We start from the raw sequence: 25,127 nt of genomic DNA on the forward strand, positions 1-25,127 counted from the left end.
CCAGGCCGAGCTGCGCTTTTTCCCTCGGTGGTGCGCGTCCTAAGTGGGTGGGGTGGGGGGCGCAGGGAGGGGCGGCCACGCTACTCTAAGACCCTTTCACATGGTGGGAAGGCCCGGAGAAAGAGACAGCGTGTGCGGAGGGGGTGCCCCCTCAGATGGGGGGTCGGGAAGTCTCCCTCAAGTGTCCAGGACAGAGGGACAGCAGGGGCCAAGGCGGAGATGAGATCAGTGAGTGAGGGGAGCCCGGAAGAAGTGAGGCTGCAGCGGCCCCGCAAGGGTTCGGACTTTCCTCTAAACGGGGCGGAAGCCCATGGAAGGAAGCGGTTAGCAGCAAGGCAGAGTCCTACCCCCTCTGCAGCCCCAGCTCCCAGTGCCCTGGGCTTTCCAGGCACTTGTCCGGGTAGGGGATTCAGGGCAGTGGCCAGGCCCGCACTTTCCTGCCAGCCTCAGCTGGCCACATGCCCCTCTGACCCTCCGAGTTCTCCTCTAAAAATGGGGCTGACAGCCCCTACCTCACAAAGTCCACACCGGGCTCCACCTGCTACCTTCCTCCCCAACAGGACTCCGCCGCCCGCCTCAGGATGCCTGAGGGCCCTGAGCTGCACTTGGCCAGCCAGTTTGTGAACGAGGCCTGCGGGGCGCTGGTGTTCGGCGGCTGCGTGGAGAAGTCCTCTGTCAGCCGCAACCCCGAGGTGCCCTTTGAGAGCAGTGCTTACCGCATCTCAGCTTCAGCCCGCGGCAAGGAGCTGCGCCTGATACTGAGCCCTCTGCCTGGGGCCCAGCCCCCACAGGAGCCCCTGGCCCTGGTCTTTCGCTTTGGCATGTCTGGCTCTTTTCAGCTGGTGCCCCGCGAGGAGCTGCCACGCCATGCCCACCTGCGCTTTTATACGGCCCCGCCTGGCCCCCAGCTCGCCCTGTGTTTCGTGGACGTCCGCCGGTTTGGCCACTGGGACCTTGGGGGCAAGTGGCAGCCAGGCCGCGGGCCCTGTGTCTTGCAGGAGTACGAGCAGTTCAGGTAGGGCCAGCACCAGGTGTGATGAACATAGTCACACTCTGTTAGTGCCTTCTTGGTCAACAAAGGGCAAGTCCCTGCCCCTTCTGGGCCTCAGTCCCCTCATCTGCAGATCAAGACAGTGTCCCTGTCCTGGGTCAGCTCCCTGAGCCAATGGACATGGAAACTCAAAACTAATTGGAGGCCGGGTGTTGTAGCTCACGTCTGTAATCCCAGCATTTTGGGAGGCCGAGGCAGGTAGATCACTTAAGGTCAGGTCGAGACCAGCCTGGCCAACATGGTGAAACCCTGTCTCTACTGAAAATACAAAAATTAGCCGGGCATGGTGGCACATGCCTGTAACCCCAGCTACAGGCTGAGGCAATAAAATCGCTTGAGCCGGGGAGGCAGGGTTGCAGTGAGCCGAGATAGCACCACTCCACTGCAACCTGGGCAACAGAGCATGACTGTGTCTCAAAAAATAATGATAATAATAACTGATGGGGGAGGAGAGAGGAGAGTCAAGAGGAGGATGGGTAGGCACTGCCCTGAGGACATGTGGCCAGTTAGTGTCAGAGAAGCTGGGGCTCCCACTCACAATCCCACACCACCTCTCAGGGCTCCCAGGAGGCTGAGAAAGTAGAGGGGCTTTAACATGGTAAGTGAGGCTGAGCGGAATTGTTTCAAGGGGATGGGGAGGGGACTACCTCATGACATGGCTTCCGTCTTGGGCTTTGTGGTCTCCCACATCTGGCCTGCCCACTACTCTGTGTCCTGTGGTCTCCTCTGTGCCGCTTCCCTGCCTGCAGGAGGGTATAACAGCCCCACCTGGGATGTGATGCAGGTCACCTCAGATGGTACAGTGTTGGCCACTTCCTTTCCTCTGAAGAAGAAACGTGTATGAGTCTGCTTCGTGCCAGGCCTTGTTCTAGGGGCTCGGGGTACAGCAGTGAACAAGATGAATGTGGCCCCTGCTCCCACAGAACTGATGTTCACATAGGGTAGGGGAATGAGAAATGGACCCATGCCTGAGGAAAACCCAACAGGTGAAGGAGGTAGAGGATGACTTGGCCGAGAGTAGGGGTGCATTAGCAATGGCCACTCTAGGGAGGTTTGAGCTGAGGCCTGACTGATGAGAAGGAGCCAGCCAGAGGAAGGCATTGGAACTGACAAGAGTCACAAATGCAGAGGCCTGGAGTGGGCTTGGCAAGTTCTCCCCTTCTGGGGGACCCTGGGTGTCCGTTGGCCCTTAGGGGACTTGGATGCCTGTGGGATGGGTCGGGGATGTCTCTGGTGCCTTAGAAGGCCATTGACTCCTGGCCTTGCCATGTGTGAACCCCAAGCACATCCCCAGGGAGACATCTGTCTTTGGTTCTGGATTCCTCCAACCTCAGCCTTCCTGGGGAGTCACGCCACAAGTTAACTCTGCCAGCTGGCTCTGAAGTTTCTCTCAAACCGCGAGCATTTGGGCTGTTTTCTTAGTCCTCCAGCTGGGGCGTGTGGCGATTGGATTCCCACAGGGATCAGGGCACCTCCCAGGCTACCCTTGTACCTTCACCCCAGAACTCTGTCTTCTGGTCCACTCATCACACCCACTAGTCAGTCTTGCCACGACCCTTTTCCGCAAAGAAACAAGATGCGCATCCTCTTTACTGTGGGGAGGAGACACCCATGACCCTTGGAGGTGGGGTGGGGGCTGCTAGGGCCCTTACTGGTACCCCACATATCTGCTGCACAGAACCAGACAATATCCAGGATCTTGAGAAGAATGGACCCTAACAATGGCAAACCCACATATAGTCTCTAACCCACCACAAATGCTATACAGGGAGCTCCAGACTGCAAACGCACTTGAGGTCCTGTGGCCACACTGTTCTCATGTCCTGAGAAGTCTGAGGTGATAAACTCACAACCTCATATACAACCTCATGTTGCTTTTTTTTTGAGACAAGGGTCTCACTTTGTTGCCCAGGCTGGAGTGCAGTGGTGCCATCACAGCTCATTGCAGCCTCAACCTCCAGGGCTGAGGTGATTCTCCTACCTCAACTGCCTGAGTAGCTGGAACCACACGAGCACACCACTAAGTCCCTGGCTACTTTTAAAATTTTTGGTAGAGACGGAGTCTTCCTTGTTGCCCGGGCTGGTCTCCTGGGCTGAAGCAATCCTCCTGCTTCAGCTTCCCAGACTGCTGGGATTATAGGTGTGAGCCACCACACCAGCCTCACGTTACTTTAGATCAGTATTTTTCACCTTTCACAATGAATTTATTTTTAATTTTGTTTTTATTTTTTGAGATGGAGTCTCGCTCTGTGGCCCAGGCTGGAGTGCAGTGGCATGATCTCAGCTCACTGCAACCTCCGCCTCCCTGGTTCCAGAGATTCTCCTGCTTCAGCCTCCCAAGTAACTGGGATTACAGGCACCCACCATCATGCCTAGCTAACTTTGTATTTTTAGTAGAGACAGGGTTTCACTATGTTGGCCAGGCTGGTCTCGACCTCCTGACCTCAAGTGATCTGCCTGCCATGGCCTCCCAAAGTGCTGAGATTACAGGCATGATCCACCGTGCCCGGCCGTCCTATCACAATGAATTTAAATCCCATGATGTTCCCATTTAACAGACAGGAAAACTGGGGCAGGGAGAAGAGAAACTGGAACTCCCAGTTTCCTTCCCCTTGCACCCAGAAACAGGTTCTCTGAGCCCCTCTCCCCATCCCATGGAGAGTGGGGATGGGTCTTATGCACCCAGACTGTGTCCCTCCAGGGAGAATGTGCTACGAAACCTAGCGGACAAGGCCTTTGACCGGCCCATCTGCGAGGCCCTCCTGGACCAGAGGTTCTTCAATGGCATTGGCAACTATCTGCGGGCAGAGATCCTGTACCGGTCAGCAAGCAGCATGGGCATGGGGACTGGGGTGGGCCAGGTGTGCCCACATTCCCCACTGCCTAGCATGGCTTCCCCTCCCCCCACTACAGGCTGAAGATCCCTCCCTTTGAGAAGGCCCGCTCGGTCCTGGAGACCCTGCAGCAGCGCAGGCCGGTGAGCCCAGAGAGGGATGGAGCACATGTGCTGGCACACTGGTGTCCATGTGGGCTGGCAAGGAGATGGGTGGGGTCAGGTGTCCCCAGCTTAGCTCAACAACGGGGGTGGGAAGGGGATGAACCACCCAAGGTCTGGCCAAGCTCACAGGGAAGGTCAGCTGCCTTTACATTGCCCCACTGACAGACAGGTCCTGCCCCTGCCCCTGCCCCTGCCCCTTCCTCAGAGCCTGAAGCTGACCCTCAGCCAGAAGATCAAGGCCAAGCTGCAGAATCCAGACCTCCTGGAGCTATGCCACTTAGTGCCCAAGGAAGTGGTCCAGTTGGGTGAGGCCAAAGATGGCGGTGACCTCTGCTTCAGCAAATGATTGTGTAACCCTGGGGCACTTGTCCCTCTATTCATTCATTTGGAAGTTTGTAGCCCTAGTTATTCAATGGACTAGGCCTCCTGACTTGTCAATAGTGTTTCCAGGCCGGACGCAGTGGCTGCCTGTAATCCCAGCACTTTGGGAGGCCGAGTGGGGTGGGTCACCTGAGGTCAGGAGTTCGAGACTATCCTGGCCAACATGGTGAAATCCCATCTCTACTAAAAATGCAAATGATTAGCCAGGTATGGTGGTGGGCACCTGTAATCTCAGTTACTTGGGAGGATGAGGCAGGAAAATCGCTTAAACCTAGGAGATGGCGGTTGCAGTGAGCCAAGATCACGCCATTGCACTCTAGCCTGGGCAACAAGAGCAAAACTCCATCTCAAACAAAAAACAAAACAAAACATAGTGTTTCCTCCAAGCTGCCCATGAGACAGGCAGGACAGGGATTCTTTCATATATTCACACACACACACACACACACACACGTGTATATGTATTACTTTTGGTAGAGATGGGATCTTGCCGTGTTGCCTGGACTAGCCTCAAACTGGGCTCAAGTGATCCTCCCACCTCTGCCTCTAAGTAGCTAGGACTACAGGCTCACACCACGACACCAGGCTAATTGTTAAAATTTTTTTTTGTAGAGACAGGATCTCCCTATGTTGCCCAGGCTGGTATTGAACTCCTGGCCCCTAGGGCTCCTCCCACCTAAGCTTCCCAAAGTGTTGGGATTACAGGTGTGGGCCACTGCACAGGGCCAGGACAAGGATTCTTAATCCCACTCCAGGATGGGAAACCCATGGCCGAGTGGGAAGAAACCAGCTGAGGTCACATCACCAGAGGAGGGAGAGTGTGGCCCCTGACTCAGTCCATCAGCTTGTGTAGCTGAGGTCTGGGCCAGGTCTAACCAGGCTCTCCACTCCTCCCAACCTGAGCCTGCCCTCTGATCTCTGCCTGTTCCTCTGTCCCACAGGGGGCAAAGGCTACGGGTCAGAGAGCGGGGAGGAGGACTTTGCCGCCTTTCGAGCCTGGCTGCGCTGCTATGGCATGCCAGGCATGAGCTCCCTGCAGGACCGGCATGGCCGTACCATCTGGTTCCAGGTTGGGCCCTACTGTTCACACAGGCAAACAGAGACCCCAGGAAGCTGATGCGTGGAAACATGGGCTCACAAGAATTGGGGTGGAGATACTCAGGGCCTGTCTAGACCCTCCAAGGATCACACTGTTCCTGAGGGTCACATCCCTCCCCTCCCTTGCGTCCCAGGGTCGCAGCTAGTGGAAGTAGCCCAAGGGCAGGGCAGCTTTGCTGATGTGGACTCTGACATGGGGGAGGTCTTAGAGGCTTCCTGGGGGAGAAGCTACATTGATCTGGGTGGGTGTGTGTGAGTCCCACCTCTCCAAGGAATACTGCCCCTGTGCCAACCCAGGCTGATTCCTGAATTATCCCCATCCCATTTTAGGGGGATCCTGGACCCTTGGCACCCAAAGGTAAGCTACTCCTAATGTAATAGGCTAAGAGAGCAGAAAGGACTTCACACCTGCAAGGGCTACAGCACCCTTCTCCACTCTATCCCCCTGCAACCCTGGGAGTCACCCCTGGGCAGGATAGGACCCTCCAACTCCAACAGCAGTGTCCTGCAGGGCGCAAATCCCGCAAAAAGAAATCCAAGGCCACACAGCCGAGTCCTGAGGACAGAGTGGAGGTATCGCTGCCTGCTCCCGCCTCCTCTTCCCCTGCACTCTCCAGCCCTGGCTGCCCCTCCTAGGCAGCTGCCTTACCCTAAGAGGGCGGAGGGAATAGTGGGCCCTAACCAACCTCTAAACTGCTCTCTGAGCCCCTCAGGGACCCGTGTCTCCTCCATCCAGGACCCTTTGCCTCCAAGCAAGGCCCTTTCCAGGACACGAAGGGCAAAGAGAGACCTTCCTGAGAGGACTGCAACTCAGCGGCCTGAGGGGACCAGCCTCCAGCAGGACCCAGAAGTTCCCACAGTGCCCAAGAAGGGGAGGAGAAAGGGGCGACAGGCGGCTTCTGGTGGGCTTTCCTCATCACTCCCAGCAGCTGGCTCTACAGGAGAGGATGGGATGGTGGCCTAGGAGCGCGTGAACAAAGGTGGGGGAGAGGCTGCCACGGCAGCCCCTGGGAGTCTGAGCTCACCATCTTGCCTGTTCTTCCCCCAGGCCACCGCAGACCCCGGAAGGTCAAGGCTGACACCCCATCCTTGGACCCGGAGGGGACCTCAGCCTCTTAGCAGGAGGGTCTCCTTGCTGCACCCACCCTTTCTTGTCTTGCCCTGAATCTTGGGGTCTGAATTCTTGGGAGCAGGCAATATCTGAAGGTGCAAACAGGCCCTATGGCTGTTCCCTGCACAACTCTCATGTTTTTAATTGTACCCCACCTTCCACATCTTTAAAGCTCATGTGAAAAATGCTGCATTTTTAATAAACTGATAAATTTGAACTTCTTGGCACCTCTTGGTCTGAGATGGCCAGGTAGGAAGGGCCTGCTGCCCAGTCCTGGGGACAGGAGGCCCAGCTCCTCACAAGGCAAAACTGAGCCCCCATACCAGTCCTCAAGTCTCTGGCTCTATCAGAGGACAGTTTGCCTCTGCAGGGACAGCCCCTCAGAGGTGGTACAAAGACCCTGGCCCCAGGCCGCCCAGGAGCCATAGCTCCTCCAGTTCAGATTCTCCAGGGTCCAGGGCTGTTCTCCCATCCTGGCAGGAGCCAGGCAAAACCCACCCTTCGGCCCCTCCCCAGCCCCAGGCCCAGGCCCTTTGCCTGCTGGCACAGAGGGGAGCTTCTCAACTCATGGTATCTTCATTGGCTTTTGGTCACTCGAGGTCACCAATCTCTTGTGGGGGCTGCAACCCAGACCCTGCACACACAGGTACTTTAGGATCTTGCCCCTACCCACCAAATACCTGGGAAACCATCCCACCCCAGACCTCCCACCCCGACCCCAAGCCTGAGGATGGGCCCTAAGGGGAGTGAGCAGTGGCTACCAGCAGGGTTCCTGATCCAAGGATTTATTCCACAAGAAGAGACTGATCCCTGCTTTAGGCTGGGGAAACAGAAATTAGGAGTCCCCAGAACCTTCCACAAACAAAACCCCAGCCCCAGGGACTCAGTGTGGTGGAGGCTGAAGCACGAGCAACAGGGACAGCACTTGGAAGGGAGAAAAGGTGAGCTTCAGGCGGCTGTCCCGAAGGGGCAAGTGGCCAGCAGGGTCCGGTCGCTCCAAGAGGTCGCAGCTGGAGAACAGGAGAGGCCATGAGGGCTCTGCGAGGGCGAGACTCTACCCCCACTCCCATCCTGCACCGCCACTCACAGGATGGCCTCCTGAACCGGCAGCGACAAGTGCAGCCAGCAGTCCACGTGGCTGCCGTGGGCTTCATACAGCCTCAGGACCAGCGAGCGGCGCTGGGGGCTGCTCTCCGCCTGCAGAGGGACAGGGCTGGTGGGCGGGGCTGAGGGCGGGCCCAGTCCAGGACCCCGCCCCCAGCACATCCCACCCCTTGCCTGCTTGACAGTCTCCAATACGACCGCGGGTGAAGACAGGGAAAAGGCACTCCAGGAGGTGGCGGGCGCTGGGCTGGGGGCTGGCAGAGCCAATAGGGGGAAGTTTAGGCTGTAGGCAGCTTGGATAACGCCAGCATCCTGGAAAGAGCCTGGGGAATGACCAGGAAACAATGCTGGTGGAGAGTGGGGGCTACCCTCCCATGTCCCTAGAAGGAACAGGGAGCCAGGCTGCTGGGGTTTGGGCTCACAGAAGGGCAGAGAGGTGTCTAGGGATGCAGGAAGGCCCCACCGTCCCCAGCACTCACCCTTGTGGGGCATCAGCGCGTAGGTGAACTCGTGGCGCCCCATGTCAGCAGTAGCGTCCGGGGTTTTAGGCGCCCGCAAGCTGGGGTAAGGAGAGCGAGTAGGGGCCAGGCTGAAGCTGATGAAGTTGTGGCCAGGAAGACCCATGTCCCCATGCCAGCTCCCAGGCCTGGTGGGTACCCCACTTACAGCGAGAGGCTGAGGATGCTGCCTTGCACTGATGCGCCATACTTGCAGTCGTTGAGCAGGGCCAGTCCAAAGCCGTGTTCTGACAGATCCATCCAGCGGTGGGCCCACACCTGGAGAGCAGATCCAAGACCCACTTGGTGGCCCTGTGCCCCTCTCTGTGCTTGTAGACTCCAGAGCTCCTGTCACTAGGCTGAGCACAAGCTCTAGAACCACACAACTGAACTCCAGCTCCCACTGCACGGGGCTCTGGGCATGCCACCCAACCTGCCTAAGCCTCAGTTTCCTATCTGTGAAATGGGAATAAATAATAGTACTTACCCCACCGAATGATCATGAGTATCAAATTAAATGCAAAACTTTGTTTTTTTCACACAGGATCTCAGTCTGTCACCCAGGCTGGAGTGCAGTGGCATGATCTGGGCTCACTGCAACCTCCGCCTCCCGGGTTCAAGTGATTCTCCTGCCTCAGCCTCCCAAGTAGCTGGGATAACAGGGCATGTACCACCACACCCGGTTAATTTTTTTTTTTTGAGATGGAGTCTCACTCTGTCGCCAGGCTGCAGTGCAGTGGCATAATCTCAGCTCACTGCAACCTCCACCTAAAGGGTTCAAGCGATTCTCCTGCCTCAGCCTCCCAAGTAGCTGGGACTACAGGCGTGCGCCACCACACCCAGCTAATTTTTTTTTATTTTTAGTAGAGACAGGCCTTCACTATGTTGTCCAGGATGGTCTCGATCTCTTGACCTCGTGATCCGCCCGCCTCGGCCTTCCAAAGTGCTGAGATTACAGGCCTGAGCCACTGCGCCCAGCCAATTTTTGTATTTTTAGTAGAGACGGGGTTTCACCATGTTGGCCAGGCTGGTCTTGAACTCCTGAACTCAGGCAATCCACCTGCCTCGGCCTCCCAAAGTGCTGGGATTACAGGCATGAGCCACCGTGCCCAGCCAATGTAAAGCATTTAGTGCAATGCCTGGCACGCACCTTAGGAAGCAGCAAATGTTGATTATCCTCTTCCTCCCCAGCCCGTACCACACAAGCAGTCTCCCCAGCCTGGGAGGAATCCAAGGCCACTCGAACCCTGCCATGTCAGACCTCAAATCGAGCCCAGTCCCAAGAAGTATTGTAGTGGGTAGGTCGCTGCAGGTGCCCAAACTGGATCTCATAGGTAGCCTGGGAACTCCGCACGCGAGCAGGGAACTCCACCTTCAGGAACTTGTGGGCCTCATGCCAGTGTACCTGGGAGCAGGATGGAGGGTGGAAGTCAGGGAAGGAAGAGACACACCCAGGCCTGGGGCTGGCCCCTCCTTACCAAGCACACTTGGGGAAAACAGCCACCCCGTCCCCCACCCACCACTACCTCGGTGTGGAAGCGGACATAGGGGCAGCCAACATCCAGCACGACCTCCTGGCTAAGTCGACTGTTGGGGCTAATCTGCAGCAAGAACCAGGCGCTGCCCCGCAGGCCACCCTCGGTGCCCACTGCCAGGGTCCCTGCCTGGCCCAGCACAGGCTTCCTATGGGACAGGGGTGGACATACTGAGCCAGAGCAGCCTGTGTTCCTGCCACCTCCACCATCCCCACATGCTGCCCAGCCCATACCGTGTCTCCAGGTGGTAGTCCATGACGTCCCATGCATCCCAGTACAAGGGGACATCATCAAACAGCACAAACTGGTTCCCCACGGCACCCTCAGCAATGGCCTCCCTGGAAGGACATGGGATTGATGCTGTACAACCATCTGACCTTGCTCCCTCCAGCTGCTCTTGGTGGGGTAGGGTGGAGTGAGTAGACCCAGGGGACAGGCGACTACTGCCCAGCCTGCCCTGCTCCATGTGTGGGTTCCAGCCCACAGCCACTGGTGGGCTGCTGTGGGCAGTGTTGCAGCCAGGGGACAGAGGAAACGGGCTGGGGTCTCCTTGCCAGGCACTGGGAAAGGGCAGTAAGGAATTGGCACCTGCCAGAGGCCACCAGGACCAAGGATGTCAGGCGGCCAGTTGGGTCCAGCTTCACTCGGATGATGCCATTATCCAGAGTCACGGAGCCGTCAGTCTTTGTGGGAGGAGGCCTTGAGGCTGAGTCTGTAGGGGCTTCCCACACCAAAAGTCCTCCCACCCCAACCCCAGCCCCGCCTCACTACTTGCTCCAGGCAGGGGAGCTCAATTGTCAGAAAGCATCCCAGCACAGCTCCTGCCCCCTAGGACATGCAGGACTCACCTCTTGCAGTACGAACACAGGCTGCTGGGGCAGCAGGGGCTGCAGTGAGGTGGGGGGAGGAACAGGAGCATAGCCCATGCTGGGCACCGTCACCAGGGCTGGGGGTGAGGCCTGGGCATCAGTGCAGCCTTCCTGACCTTTCAGGAAGCTTGCGTAGGTGGGGGTGGGGTGGTGGAAGATGAGCTACTACTCTCCAGTCAGGGGCACCCAGATCCCTAGGGGTATCCCAGGCCTGATCTGTCTGGCCTCCATCCTTCCTGCTGCAATAGCAACCCTTCCCCTCAGCTTGTACCTAGGCTGTGGGCCCCACCCGGCTTGGGCAGGGCCATCACTTCGGTCCGCTTCCAGGGCAGCGTGTTGACGATGAGGAGGCCCTCGGGACCTGGCTCCCCAGCACACAGGGCTGCGGCTGCGGTGCTGAGCAGTGTATTGCCATGGGAACGGATGTCTGAGGAGAGACTGGCTGGTCATAGGTGGGCAACAGGTCTGGAATGAGCCCATGGGTATCCCACAGGAGACACTCTGGGCTCAGCCCTGGCACTGGAGAGAGCGGGAAGGACTATTGTGAGCCTAACCTTCGTAGTGGCACATGGCTTCCTCTGCAACTATCTGGATGCAGCTTCCAGTCACCACATCATGGAACTGGTTCAGAAGCAGGAGCCTGCAGGGGCCAAGGGCAGGGATGGGAAGACTGGGAGGGGCAGCCACAGAGGTATCTGCAGTGAGCAGTCAGGTGGGTGGCAGGGACAGAACCAGGCTGACCTCCAGAGGTGCTGCAGCTGGGCTGCTGGGTATAGGAACTGGGCACTGCGGGCCAGGGCCAGGCTACTGAGCAGCTCCACATCGTGCAGGATTCGCTCACATTCCCGGTTCCCCTTCTTGATCTGAGCCCGGGATGGGAAGATTAGTCTGGAGCCTGCTTAGGTGTCCCAGGACACCTTCCAAAGCCCTCCCTTGCTCAGAATCCCTGAGGACCCCCCAAGGGCCTCGTGGAGAAGGCCTCTGGAAGTGACCTGCCTTAAATGCCTTCCCTCTTCTCCCCACAGCCCAAACCCCTTTCTTCAGGGACACTGCCTCCTTCAAGCTTTCTTGACCAACCCAGGTCTTGAACTTCTCTCCTCCAAACTTCTCTTTCCCTAGATCTGGCCTGGGCTCTCTCCCCAGCTGCCTTCTCTGACCCTCTGCAGATCAAGGGCACACCCTCCCTGCACGGCCCTGCAACCTGCCCCTGACCTGGGCATGGGTGGTGTATGTGCCATTGTGCAGCTCCAAGAAGAGCTCCCCAATCCATGTGCACAGCTGCCCCGAGTCACTCTCCAGTGCCGAGAAGAGCTGCCTTGGAGAAGATAGCTGCACCCTGAGGAGACCACAAGTCTGGGTCTCCCAGCCTTGGAGACCACATGGATCACCCTTCTTCCACACCAGAGCAAAGGATCCAGCCCCTACAGAAAGGAGCCACTCCAGAAAGCTCCCCGTCCACACATTGCCAGCCCCAGATGCCCTAGGAGAGCCTCTCTCTCTGGTGGGCTGGAGCCCTTATCACCTTCAGCTTTTCCCCCACCCATCCCCAGGGTGGAAGTTTGGAGGAACCCGTGGTCTAGGATTGGGACAGGACAAGGTCCAGATGAGGGGTTGGGTCCAATGTCTGAGGGAAGGCAGGGCTCACGGCAAGGGCCCAGGTTGGGGCTAAAGGAGAGCCAAGGCCCGGCCTGACCTGGGCAGCCCATCCGTATTGCTCAGGCGCTTCAGGCGGTCCAGCATGGTCTGGGTGGGACCACCACCCCCATCCCCAAAGCCAAAGAGGAAGGCACTGTGGTTGGCCCGCCCCTTGTCCCGGTTGTTGGCCACAGTCTTCAGCACCTAGACAGGTGAGGGCAGGCCAGCATGGATCAGCCTGGGACAAGCCAGCCCTCTCCAGCCTGCCCCTACCCCACCACCCTAGGTGACCCCTCACCTCCTCCACGCTGCCCTGCATCCCATAGGAATCGCCAGGTGGGAAGTGGACCAGTACGCGGGAGCCATCCAGCCCCTCCCAGAAAAAAGTATGGTGCTACCAGCAGAGAAACAGAGGCAGGGCAGAGAGGCCAGAGTCAGGGCTGAGGCAGTGCCAGGCCTTCCAGACTTGGTCCTGCCCCTGCCTGCTATGTGACCCTGGCAGAAGCAGAGTGAGGGTTTGGTGGTCTGTCTAGGACCCCTCAATAAGGGGGAAGAGGCAAATGGGCCAGGTGGGACTTTGACCCACTCTGACCCTGACCCCCCTGGGTCCCTGCTTACTGGGAAGGAATTCACCAAATTCCAGCTCAATTTCTGGGTGAGAAAGCGCCTGATGCCACAGCCGTGCATGATCTGGGGGAGCTGTGCTGAGTAGCCAAAGGTGTCCGGCAGCCAGAACTGCTGGGAAAGAGGATCCTGGAGTGCAGGAACCAGAGCTCCAGGTGGACTCACCCCAGCCTCAGCCCCTCAGCACTCCAAGTCGAGCGCCAGCCCCACTTGCCCACAGCCTGATGCAGCAGCTCTCAGCCTACCTCGGAGCACATCTTCCCAAACTCCTGCAGAAAGAAGTTCTGGCCCTGCAAAAACTGCCTCACCATGGCCTCTCCACTGGGCAGGTTCCCATCCTGGCAGTGAAGGAAGTGGGAGGCAGCCCAGGTCAGTGCTGGATGGGGAGCAGGCAGGCACTCAGGCCAACCCACTCCCTGCAGGAGAAGCCAGGGCTGCTCCAACATGGGAGTTACAGCCGGAACTCAGTAAAGGCCCCTGTCCTTCAGGCCTGACTGTCCATCTGCCTGAAGGGGTGCCTAGGACTAGGCCATGCAACTTGTCACAGTGCTGGAGGCTCTCCTCCCCCTTCAAGTCCCAGGCCCTGAGATCCCAGGCACTAATGAGCCAGCCCTGCCACACAGGGGATGAGTGGCCTGCGGAAAGTCACCAGCAAAGCCAGGAGGGCTGGGGCTACCTGAGGGAAGGCCGTTGTCATACAGTTCAAGGCTGAGGGGTGCTCAGTGCACTTACCATCTCCACCCAGGTGCCCCCCACAGGCACAAACTGCCCACGGCGCGCAAACTCCTGGAGGCGGGAGTGCAGGCCAGGGTAGCGGTTCTTCACCCACTCCAGCTGCTGCGCCTATGGGCAGGTTGAGGGGAGCTGGGCCCAGAGTGATGAGGGCCCCACCCAGGACAGAGCATATGGGACTCAGTGGGTGGCTAAGGGTGAGGAGCAGCCCTGCCCCCAGGCCCAGGAAACCTTCAGGGCCTGTGGAGCTCCAGGGAGGGCCACGTGCTTCCCTTCCCCCTCACAGCTGTCCCTCTGACCTGGGAGCAGGCAAAGATGAACTCAGGGTTTCGCTCCATGAGCTGCAGGGCGGTCACCCAGCTCCGGGCACATTTCCTCATGGTCTCTTTGAAGGGCCAAAGCCAGGCTAAACAGGGAGTGGGGTGGAGGATGGAGGGAGCGGCAAGGCTGACCAGGCCCGCGCTGGGGCTCCAGAGGGTCACCTAGCCTCCCTCCCATCCCAGGCCCTTCACCCTGGAAAGCCCTGTGGTGTCTCTCCTGAGCGGTCACTTCACTTCACTCCAGCAAGGTGGGAGAGGGGGCTGGGGAAAGGAGGCGGCAGTGCTATAAGGCCAATTATACAGGTCAGGAAATGGAGGCTCCAGGTCCCGGAATAGCTTCAGTCCTCTTGGGGAATTAGACATCCCCTAGAGGATCCTACGAGAGGCAGCAGGGACTACCCTGCCGCTGCACACACTTGACGGATACCTGGGAACAGGGGCATGGCTCCCAGGATGGAGCCGGCTGTCCTGCCAGAGGTGCTACAGCCTCTCCTGACCCCCAGGCTGCAGTTCCTTCCTTACCAGTTTAGAACCTCTCACACCTTACCCTACATCTTGGCACAGCAGAGAAAGCCCTTGTTCTGTGATCCCAAAACTCCAGCTGCATCAGAATCAATACCTTCAGGAGCTTGTTAAAAACGTGGATTTCCCATAAAACTCAGAGACTGCAAACTTGAGGAAGCCTCTCTGGAATCCCCCAGCCCAGCTGGAGTAAGTACCTCTTCTGTGCTCTCCAGTGCCCCAGACTCCCCACCATTGTGACACCAACTCTGCCTGCTGAATCCTTCTCTATAATCCTACCCTCAATATCTAGCATGGGCCCCACGAGGCATCATATTTTGTTGAAAGAATAAATGCGGCTGGGCACAGTGGCTCATGTCTATAATCCCAGCACTTTGGGAGGCCAAGGCAGGCGGATCACCCAAGGTCAGAAGTTCGACACCAGTCTGACCAATGTGGTGAAACCTTGTCTCTACTAAAAATACAAAAATTAGCCAGGCGTTGTGGTTGGTGCCTGTAATCCCAGCTACTCAGGAGGCTGAGGCAGGAGAATCACTTGAACCCAGGAGGCAGAGGTTGCAGGGAGCCGAGATCATACCATTGCACTTCACCCTAGGTGACAAGACTAAGACTCCATCTCAAAAAAAAAAAAAAGAATAAGTGAATCCAAAGCAAGCAGAGCCCACAGTCCAGCCCCCTGGTCCCATTTTACAGATGGGGAAAACTCAGGTCCAAGAGGGGCAGGAACTTGCTGAGCATCACACAGTGCTTCTAGGACACATCCAGGTCTTCAAGGGCACTCCTGCCTCCCCAGCCAGCCCAACCAGCTGCTGTCCTACCTGTATCAATGTGGCAGTGCCCTGTGGCATGAATGGTGTGTTGGCTTTCACCTCCACGTTGGCCAAAGAACCTGGAGGCCAGGGCCTGGGCCACTGGGAAGGTCTCGGGCTGGGCAGGGTCACACACGTTCACCATCTGGTTGGCTGTGTAGAGGGCCTGAAAGCTGCGCTGGTTGTCCTTTCCGAGGCCCTGCAGCAGGGTTCTGCCCCTTAATCCCCTTTTCAAGCATGGCTTCCAGACCTAGGCCCCACTGATCTCCTCAGGGCTCTCAGCAGAGCTCCCCTGACCTCCAACCCTTTTTCCCTGCTGGTCCCCCTGCTCAGCACCATCTCCCTCCTCCCCTTCACATAGGAAAATTCTCTCAACCCTCAAGCAGGTGGAAACCCTCTTCCTACTCTGGATTCCCAGAGTCCCATTTATCTGACCCAAAGAACAACCTTCTTGGAGCAGGGCTCTGGAGGGTAGCAGGGGGTACAGGGGGTGTCAAATACCTTGGCTATGCCCAGCAGCAGCTCCAGATCCACCAGGAGCATGTGGACATCTCGGTGGAACACAGCCAGCTCAGCCCGGCTCAGCTGGAACATCTTCTCAGGATCAGGGGCTGCAATGATGCTTCCCTTCCCGGCCCCCAGGAGCCCATTGCAGGCTACTTCCACATAGAGGGTGAGGCTACAAACATGGGGAGACAGCCTCAGGCTAAGGGACTGGCACAGCACTCTGGGGACTTGAGGAGGGGACACCCAGGAGGCATCCAGCTGAGGCCAACCTGTCTGCTTTCAGGATCCACTACCCAGAGTATCCCACAGTGTGTCAAGAGCGCATGTGGGAGGGTTGGGGTACAAACACCAGATGGATCCTAAGTCCTGCTGTCAGAGAGAATAAGTAGCAGTTTGGAATCATGTAAATTACACTGCTGTTTAGTCTTATATTTCCAAAGTTGTCTTTGCAAAGCACTGCCTTGGTCTTGGAACCCTCTTTGCATATTAAAAGCATGTTCGGATCTCCCAGGCTTGAACTTTTAGACCCAAGATCTAAAACCAACATGGCTAACATGGGCGGGCCATTCATTGGAGAACAGGCTAGGCTGTGGTGATGCCATACTCAGGCTTCAGAGAACAAACACGACTTCTTTAGGGAGGCCTTGCTGACTCCACTTCCCCACTAAGTCTAGAGCAAATTCCTCAGTGGACTACCCAGGATTTTCTTCCAGAGCCTTCAGCTTTGTAATTATATGAGTAGACCTGTCTCCCTTTGTTGGCAAGGACTATTTTATTCACCACCATACTCCCAGTGTCTGGAAGCATCTGAAACAGTGTTCAATCAATATAAAATACAATAATAACGTCTAAGAAGTGTTTTTAATGGTGTCATAAAATGTCCATGTTATAACATGGAATGTAAGAAGTCAGGATACAATCTCAACTAGTAAACACTACACCAGGATGAGTCGGGCTCAGTGGCTCATGCCTGTAATCCCAGCACTTTGGGAGGCTGAAGTGGGTGGATAGCCTGAGGTCAGGAGTTTGAGATCAGCCTGGCCAACAGAGTGAAACCCCATCTCTACTAAAAATACAAAAAATTAGCTGGGTATGGTGGTGGGCACCTGTAATCTAAGCTGCTAGGGAGGCGGCGGTCGCAGTGAGCCGAGATTGCGCCATTGCACTCCAGCCTAGGTAACAAAAGTGAAACTCCGTCTCAAAAAAACAAAACAAAACAAAACCCAAAAAAAACAAAAAAAAATATGCTGGAAAGATACACCAAGAACATGAATACTGGACTGGGCGCGGTAGCTTGCACCTGTAATTTCAGCACTTTGGGAAGCTGAGAAGGGTGGATTACCTGAGGTCAAGAGTTTGAGACCAGCCTGGCCAACATGGTGAAACCCTTTCTCTACTAAAAATACAAAAAAATAGCTGGGCGTGGTGGCACACACCTGTAATCCCTGCTACTCAGGAAGCTGAGGCACGAGAATCACTTGAACCTGGGAGGTAGAAGTTGCAGTGAGCTGAGATCGCGCCACTGTACTCCAGCCTTGGCGACAGAGGGAGACTTTGTCTCCAAAAAAAAAAAAAAAAAGAACATGAATGCTGAGATGTTAATAATGTTCATCTCTATTCTAGGGAGTGGAATAACAGTAGTTATTTCTTTCTTTGTGCTTTCCTGTATTTACCACAAGGCAAACATTATTATTTTTGAGACAAAGTCTCACTCTGTTGCCCAGGCTGTAGTGCAGTGGTGTGATCATGGCTCACTGCAGCCTCGGCCTCCTGGGCTCAGGTGATCCTCCCACCTCAGCCTCCCAGGTAGTGTAGGTCACTGCACCCAGCCCATTATTTTTATGGTTAGGAAAAAATCATGCTTTTAAAAGCAAACAATGAGATGTGAGGATGATTGTGCTGGAGCAGAGGGGTGCTTCTGAGATCACTCTGGGCCTCAGCTCCTCCTTGCTCACTGGTACTCCCTCCCTGACAGCACTGGTCAACCAGGGCACAGGGACTCACCTTCGGGGGTCTCTTTCCCCCAGCCTGTCAGTCAGGACATAGCTGGTCTTCTCACCCTCTTTGGTTAAACCCTAGTAGGGAGGGGAGTGAGAGAGACAAGGCTTGAGGCCTTTGGACAGTTCAGATAAAGTGTAAGCCATTGGGAGACAGGTCCCTCCATCTGGTCCCCAGCTCTGGGTCCTCTCTCCCAAGCAGGGCCAAGATTGGCAAATCAGGGACCCTTGGCAGTAGATGCCCCAATTCCCATGGCAGCCAGCACCATGAGCACCAAATAGCCCCTGTTTACCAGTGGCAAAGCCATGGTCTTACGGGAAGGGCCCTGGAAAGGGGTTAGGCGGCCTGAGTGTGGATTCTGGTGGCCTCTGCACCCCCAAATAAATACCTGAAAAGAAACTCCATGAAGTTAAGGGCAGGTTTGCCTCATTCTCTGCCACACCCTAGTGCTTAAGGGTATGGCCCAGAATGGACACCAGGGGATATTTGCTGAGTCAGTGAAGGGAGGGAGGGAAGGTCTCTGCCTTCTTATAGCCAGGAAGAACAGTCTTAACCCCAGATTGAGAGTCAATCCAACTTGAAATGGAAGCTGTGTGAACCTGAGTGAGTGAACTAACCTCTACACATCTCAGTTTCTTAATCTGTAAATGGGTATAAAGACCTACTAGATAGGAGTATAAGGACTAAACCTGATAAGGGTGGAGCATGAACAAGACACTTAACAGTGGTTATAGCTGGGGAATGGGATGGGTGATAGGGAGAGATCCATTACTTTATCTAGAACTGTTTGAAATGTTTTCCTATAAGTTTGTATTACATGGAATAAAAACTAAGGACCAATTGCAGAGATGCCCAAGTGACAACTTCCTTAGTCCTGAAATCCTGATACCACCCTGTAGGCAGAGCAACTCAGCTGTGGCTTCTCTAGAGTCCACAGGAGAAGGGCTGCAGTCATTTCAGGGCTGAAATGTGGCCATACCTGGCCCTAGGGCAGGGTTCCTCACCTGGACAGGTTCCCCATCACGCCACACCAGACCTTCTCCATCACTTTCCCAGCAAAGGTGAACTTCCTGGCCTACCCATGCCTCTGGGATGGTCAGTTCCACCCGGAACCAGCAGGTCCACCATCTGCAAGAGAGCTGTTGTGATAGGCCCAGAGGTAGAAGCCCTATCCTGATATCCTTCCTTGGATAAAGTGTCGGCCGGGGCTTGAAACTTTCCAAGAATCTGCAGTGTCACAAGGTACTCAGCTTTGAGCCACAAGAAAAGAGCCACAAGGTGAGAAGCAAGATGAGGGAAAGAGGCAGAGGCGTCAAAGGTTCGTGATCCCTAGGGTGCCCTTCCTAAGGGATGTCCAGAGGCGGCTACGTGGGGATGAAAACCATCCCCTGAAGACTGAGGGACCAGGGAGCTGTTCCCAGCAGAGGGTGCTGCTCGATCCCACGTAGTTGCCTAGGGCAGACGGCGGACAACGAAGGTGTGGCCGGGAGCTGGGTTGGGACTTCCCTTAGACCCGTAGCCCCGCCCACCCGCTGGGCGTTACCTACGTGGGTCCGAAGCTGCAGCCGACCTGTGCTGGGCGGAAGTCCCGCTGGACTGCCTCCTGGTAGGGAAGCCTCTCTGGCGTCAGGAAGCTGGAGAGCGCAGCCACAGGGCAGCTGGCCCCAAAAAGCCTGCGTAGGACGGGCCAGTGGGCACATGTTGGAGGCCGCCCGGTTTCCGCCCGGGTGCCAGCTGGCCAGTGGGGCCGCACTTTCCCTGGATCCTCCGCCAAGAGGGCTGCCTGGCCACGCTGCGGCAGTCCATTCCCTACCCCCACCTCCCCGGCCTCTGCCCTGCCCGCGGCGAGCACTTCATCCCGCGGCCCGGGTGGCTGCAGCTTGGGTTTCTCCCCGGAAGGAAAGCCTGAAGCGCACGGATGCGGTCGGCCGGCTACCGAGACCAGGGCCACACCTGCCGCGGAGGTTACAGTCGGTAAAGTAGAGTGGCGACACGAACTTCTCCACCCGTTCCAGCGTGGTGCGCCAGTGCTTCAGGGCCGGCGCAGCCGCCATCGCCGAGCTCTCGCTCCTCTTTCCGGAAGGCCCCTGGCGCTACAGTCCCGCTCCACGGCAGGAAACCAAAGGTTCCGGCGTCCAGAGGGCGCCTCCCGGTCCCGGGCAGCTTTTCTTGGCACACCGGCAGCACTCGGAAGCCCAGCTGCTGTCTGAACCTTGAGCCGAGTTGGAAGCTAGAAACTGTGTTTTTGAGGCTCCCCTATGTTGTCCGAGATAGTGGGCCGCAGGGCAAATCTCAAAATAAAATGGGAAATTTGACGAGGAGAACTCCTGAAAGTCTCGGGACAGAGACTTAGGCCATTCGGCAAGAAGGGCACGAGCCTCAGCTGCTGCAGACCCAGCCTCAGAAGCAGCAACCGGCAGGGAGACCTCTGGCTCTAGCTGTCGCTGAACACAGAAAATGGTGTTTGCTTAATGTGGAGAGCCAGACTACCCGGAATAGGTGTTTTCATACCGGACGGAGGTCAGGGTGTTAGTGAGCAGGAAAGTAGAGCTATATGCCCAAGTTACCACGACTTCCTCGATTACAGGCTTTACTGAATGTATATTGCTAACTCTTGCACATCACCAGAAACTCTGGAGTTTGAGGTGGCAAAACAGTCATGGCATTGACGATTCCAATGGAAAAATGTATTTCACCATACAGGACTGTAGAGTCCAGGGAAGTCATAATACCAGAAACAGAACTCCAGTTTCATTCTCACCCCTAGTACTCCACTGACAGCTTTGTTTTTTTCTCCTGGGGTTGCCAAGAGAGTGTCTATAAAATCATTAGGAACAAAAAAAAACAAAAAACAAAAAACAAAAACCCACAAGATTAGCCCTGATATTTTAATGGAAATACGGACCAAGTTTACAACATTTCAAATGCAAATCACACGGAAAGGTGACTAAGTACAGAATACCAAATGTGATTTAAAATAAAGATAACCTGCTGCTGCATATAATACAGGTTGGGTTTAGAGCTTGGAGCTCAGATGTCAGACAGCAGGAGGAATAAAAATGCTACTTGTGAAAACCCAGGCTATAGGTAAAACTGTCTTCTGTTGGTTGCACTGGTGGGTTGGGACTTTCTCCTGAACTGGCCTTGAAATCCTATCCTGACCTGCAGGCAGGTGCTCTGGATGTAACACTGTGCAGGGGCAGCAACAGCCAGGGCTGACCCTGATCACACCCCACCAATTTCCCCTATGGTTCCAGGTCAACATGACCTTTCTTGAGGGAACACAGGGGAATAGGTGAATCATTTCTGAGAAAACCTGAGGATCTTTCCCCAAAATCAGTACGTATGACCACTCCCAAGTTAGACATTGCCCCAGTTTTGCCCTAAAATCTTATCCCACAAAGCTCTTTTTGGCACCCTACACTTTGGCTCACAGTCTCCTCTCCCCAGTACAAAAGCAGCCTAAAATCAGGCCGGCTCTGGTGGCTCACACCTGTAATCTCAGCACTTTGGGAGGCCGAGGTGGGAGGACAGCTTGAGGAGGGGAGTTTGAGACCAGCCTAGGCAGCATAGCAAGACCCTGTCTCTACAAAAAGTTAAAAAATTAGCTGGGTGTGGTGGCATGCAGCTACTCAGGAGGCTGAGGTGGGAGGACTGCTTGAGCCTGGGAGGTCAAGCCTGCAGTGAGCTATGATCGTGCCACTGCACTCCAGTGTGGGTCATAAAGTGAGACTTTGTCTTTAAACAATAATAAAAGCCTAAAATCAGGTCTATCATGTATTTTGAAAATCCAAGAACCAAAAAATTTTTCTTTTTGGTGGTTGTGGTGGTGATTTTTAACTAAAAAGCAAACATAAAACACACAAAACATTGCTGCTTACGACTAAGACTTGCGTAATGGTTGCCGAAGAAAAATCCACCAGAGTACTGGGAGGGGCTCAGTTGGTCTTTGTTCAGAAAGTCCAGGTTAACCACATAGAAAAATTCTAATCATTCATGTTTAAATGCTAGTTTAAATTTATGTAATTAAAAAAATAGGTATCCCATTTCAAATTCTCTCCCTCCCAACCCCATTTATAAGGTATACCACATGCCTTATACACACTTTTTTTCAAATACTGGTTTGGTATTTAAGTTGCTCACCCCCATCCATCACCAATGTGAATAAGAAAAAATATATAGAAATACAAACTACATAGCTTGACAACTTACCCAAATATAAAATATTTTCAGATAGTTGAACAAGGGGAAAAAACATGTACTAAAAGACTGAAGTATTCTAAGATTTTGGAATATTTTGATTTGGAACAAGTAACAAGTATTTAAAGCAAAATCCTGTTTCTACCCTGGATAAGGAACTGAAACCAAAATCCCTGCTTCACAGTATTTTCTGGTGAGGACAAGGGACGTGGGTTGAGAGTTTATTCCTTAAGTAAGAACCAAGCTTTATTTATTTACAAAAAAAAAAAAAAAAAAGTTGGGGGCAAAGGGGAAGACAAGTTTTACACAAAAGTACTACAATGGTAACTCCCTTTGGTAAAAAGTGTAATAAATGTCTTGTACATCTGTTCATAGGTACTAAATCTGAAGCCACATAGTACTATGGTACACAAGAAGCTAGAGCAATTATGCTAGCACATCAAAGCATATTTCTTTTAATAAAAAATTGACAGTATGTACATTATGTACAAAAAAAACAAGTTAAAATCGTGTGTGTGTGCATGTGTGTGTCAGAGAGTAAAGCTGGTGGATGGCACTAGGGTAGACTAGTAAAGAGGCAGATACAAAACAGTTCCACGGGAGCTAAAAAGGACGACTGATTTGAACTCGTTGAGGTTGAGAACCAAAGGAAAGGGTAGGCAGCAAGGGATTCGTCAGGAATAAAATCCACAAGATGATCAATCCCAAAGCCAAACTGCAGGTCCCAGATAAAACCTAATGGGTGATCTTAGATGTGCTCAAGTGACCAGAAAAAAAAAAAATCAAATCCAGTTTTTTTTTTTTTTTCCTTTTGTGGGGAGGGGAGAGGAGCAGTGACCATGATAGTTCCAATCCATCTGAGTATTAAGTCCTTCCCCAGTCTGTTTTGTAAATGCATCTCCATCCAGTCAAAAGTGTGAACAGCATCCGGTTTCCTCACTGAAAGTTAGGCCACAGGAGACTCCAGTCTTAGCTCTGCTGGTGTGTGCAAGCAAACTGCACGTCTTTGCTTGCAAGGACTTCCTTCCCCTCCAGGGCAGGCTATACCCAAAACCCTTTGGAAAAGTTCCAGCTTCAGCTTTGTAAGGTATTCATGTTCCTAACAGGTAGCCCACTTGGTGCCAGGCTGCACCAGCCACACACAGGTCAGGTGGCCATGTCCCAGAGAGGCCCAGTGAGGCTTGAAAGGCATCTTCCTTGTTTCTTCAGTGTGTGAATGCATAGGCCTACACACACACCCCCACACACACCCCAAGTTATCTGCTCTGGCTTTGCAGTTAAGGGGCTTTGAATACTGTGCCGTATTTGACACGATACTTGTTAATGCTCACAAAATGCAGGGTCTCTGTATCACAGGTGGTGGTACAGGGCACCAGGCCCTCCAGCCCCTCACCCATGAGCCACTTGCTGGTCTCTGCTGCCATTTCACGGGGCACATGCTCCTTGGTCCATTTATCTACCCAGGCCTGGAATCTCTGATGTAGACGCTTGCTTACACGCTCATGGGACTGCAAAACAGAAAAAAAAATATTTTTTATTAAATGAAGCAGAACCAAAAAAAAGCCCTTCAAATACAAAGCCTAATCTTCTTCTAAAGGAGCAAAGGAGAGATTGGGCTCAAGTCTTAGATACTGTTTTTGTTTTTCTTAAAAAAAAAAAAAAAAAAAAAGCTTCTCTGTTTACAGAGAAGTTAAAGTAGTAAGAACATAGGACATGTGAGGGCATGAAAATCCATAACGCCTCCAAAGAAATGTGAACACAGGCTCTGGGCTGAAAAAGCTCAGTGTTCTCAATTTTAGCATGCATTAGTATAACCTAGGGAATGTGTTAAAAAGACACATTTCCGACGAGGCGCAGTAACTCACGCCTGTAATCCTAGTACTCTGGGAGGCCGAGGCAGGCAGTTCGCTTGAGCTCAGGAGTTTGAGACCAGCCTGGGCAACATGACAAAACCCCATCTCTACAAAAATACAAAACTTAATCGGGCATGGTGACACAATCCTGTAGTCCCAGCTACTTGGTAGGCTGAAGTGGGAGGACCGCTTGAGCTCGGAGGTGGAGGTTGCAGCGAGCTGAGATCGTACCACCGCACCCCAGCCTGGATGGCAAAGCCAAACCCTGTCTCCAAAAACAAACATACAAAAAACCCAAAACCCCACATTTCCTTGGTTTTACCAATCTGCTCTAATGTATCCTGGGTAGGACCCAGTGAGCCACTGATCACTTCTATCAGCATGGAGATCCACTTCTAAGCCAGATAGTGCAAAGCAAAGGGCTTAAAACCCACTCTCCCTCCATTGTGTTACCCCACCCTGGCAAGCAGAGTCCAGGCTTGCCAGATCTTCTGCAGGGAGTTCTGTTCCCACCAACACACCCAGTAAAAATTTATTGGTGACCACATGCAAGGATACTAGAAGAGATACAAAAACAAAACTGCTGTTGCCCAGTGTCCCAAATAATGTGAATCAGAGACAGGCAGACACACAACACATAGCAAAAAAAATTAGTCAGGCATGGTGGTGCACACCTGTAATCCCAGCTACTCGAAAGGCTGAGGCAAGAGAATCTCTTGAACCCGCGAGACAGAGGATGCAGTGAGCTGAGATCATGCCACTGCGCTTCCCTCCACGCCATGAGAGAAGTACAGCAGACTCTTGAATAACACGGCTTTGAATGGCACAGGGCCACTGATAGGCAAGTTTTCTTCCACCTCTGCCAACCCTGAGACAGCAAAACCAACCCCTCCCCTTCCTCCTCCCTCTTCAGCCTACTCAACAAGATGAGAATGAGGACCCTTTATGATGAGCCACATCCACTTAATGAAGAGTAAATATATTTTCTCTTGCATATGACTTAACATTTTCTTTTCTCTAACTTCCTTTATTGTAAGAATATACAGTATAGGCTGGGCACAGTGGCTCACACCTGTAATCCCAGCACTTTAGGAGGCTGAAACAGATGGGTTGTTTGAACCCCTGAAGACCAGCCCTGGGCAATGTAAGGAGACCCCGTGTCTATTTCCATTAAAAAAAAAAAAAAAGGGCCGGGCGCGGTGGCTCAAGCCTGTAATCCCAGCACTTTGGGAGGCCGAGACGGGCGGATCACGAGGTCAGGAGATCGAGACCATCCTGGCTAA

General features: G+C 54.2%; 3 protein-coding genes across 7 annotated transcripts in view; 1 reads left to right on the forward strand and 2 right to left on the reverse strand.

Annotated features, from left to right (window-relative positions):
• The window catches only part of LOC105554106 (endonuclease 8-like 1), a 14,078-nt gene extending 7,218 nt beyond the window's left edge, over positions 1-6,860 (forward strand). The window contains exons 2-10 of the mRNA XM_012000399.1: positions 561-1,015; positions 3,753-3,872; positions 3,965-4,028; positions 4,255-4,354; positions 5,372-5,499; positions 5,859-5,886; positions 6,040-6,101; positions 6,265-6,430; positions 6,577-6,860. Of these exons, the coding sequence (XP_011855789.1) occupies positions 582-1,015; positions 3,753-3,872; positions 3,965-4,028; positions 4,255-4,354; positions 5,372-5,499; positions 5,859-5,886; positions 6,040-6,101; positions 6,265-6,430; positions 6,577-6,647 (1,173 nt within the window). The 5' untranslated portion in view covers positions 561-581 and the 3' untranslated portion in view covers positions 6,648-6,860. The remainder of the gene's footprint in view (positions 1-560; positions 1,016-3,752; positions 3,873-3,964; positions 4,029-4,254; positions 4,355-5,371; positions 5,500-5,858; positions 5,887-6,039; positions 6,102-6,264; positions 6,431-6,576) is intronic.
• A 548-nt stretch (positions 6,861-7,408) lies between these two features.
• On the reverse strand, positions 7,409-19,882 carry MAN2C1 (mannosidase, alpha, class 2C, member 1). 4 transcript variants are annotated; one of them, XM_012000396.1, is made up of 26 exons: positions 19,745-19,882; positions 19,339-19,464; positions 18,796-18,919; positions 17,798-17,868; positions 15,788-15,965; positions 15,296-15,485; positions 13,935-14,041; positions 13,636-13,746; positions 13,149-13,241; positions 12,898-13,014; positions 12,578-12,673; positions 12,338-12,483; positions 11,857-11,980; positions 11,386-11,507; positions 11,199-11,284; positions 10,916-11,071; positions 10,624-10,721; positions 10,364-10,458; positions 10,009-10,113; positions 9,767-9,923; positions 9,502-9,645; positions 8,410-8,519; positions 8,223-8,302; positions 7,918-7,997; positions 7,727-7,836; positions 7,409-7,649 (listed from the first exon to the last, which is right to left on the reverse strand). In XM_012000396.1, exons 1-26 carry the CDS (start codon positions 19,843-19,845, stop codon positions 7,523-7,525), a joined length of 3,054 nt encoding a protein of 1,017 aa, XP_011855786.1. In that variant the 5' UTR covers positions 19,846-19,882; the 3' UTR covers positions 7,409-7,522. The 4 variants fall into 4 exon arrangements, with proteins under 4 accessions (XP_011855786.1, XP_011855785.1, XP_011855784.1 ...); XM_012000395.1 differs by having other exon boundaries at positions 7,918-8,066; XM_012000394.1 differs by having other exon boundaries at positions 7,918-8,066; positions 10,364-10,496; positions 10,624-10,734.
• A 783-nt stretch (positions 19,883-20,665) lies between these two features.
• SIN3A (SIN3 transcription regulator family member A) overlaps positions 20,666-25,127 on the reverse strand; it is an 86,873-nt gene continuing 82,411 nt past the window's right edge. For both annotated transcript variants that reach the window (XM_012000402.1, XM_012000403.1), the window contains exon 21: positions 20,666-23,499. In XM_012000402.1, coding sequence (XP_011855792.1) covers positions 23,269-23,499 — 231 coding nt within the window. In that variant the 3' untranslated portion in view covers positions 20,666-23,268. The remainder of the gene's footprint in view (positions 23,500-25,127) is intronic.

Source organism: Mandrillus leucophaeus, unplaced genomic scaffold, assembly GCF_000951045.1.
Source record: "Mandrillus leucophaeus isolate KB7577 unplaced genomic scaffold, Mleu.le_1.0 Scaffold628, whole genome shotgun sequence".
In the NCBI taxonomy this organism is placed as follows: domain Eukaryota; kingdom Metazoa; phylum Chordata; class Mammalia; order Primates; family Cercopithecidae; genus Mandrillus; species Mandrillus leucophaeus.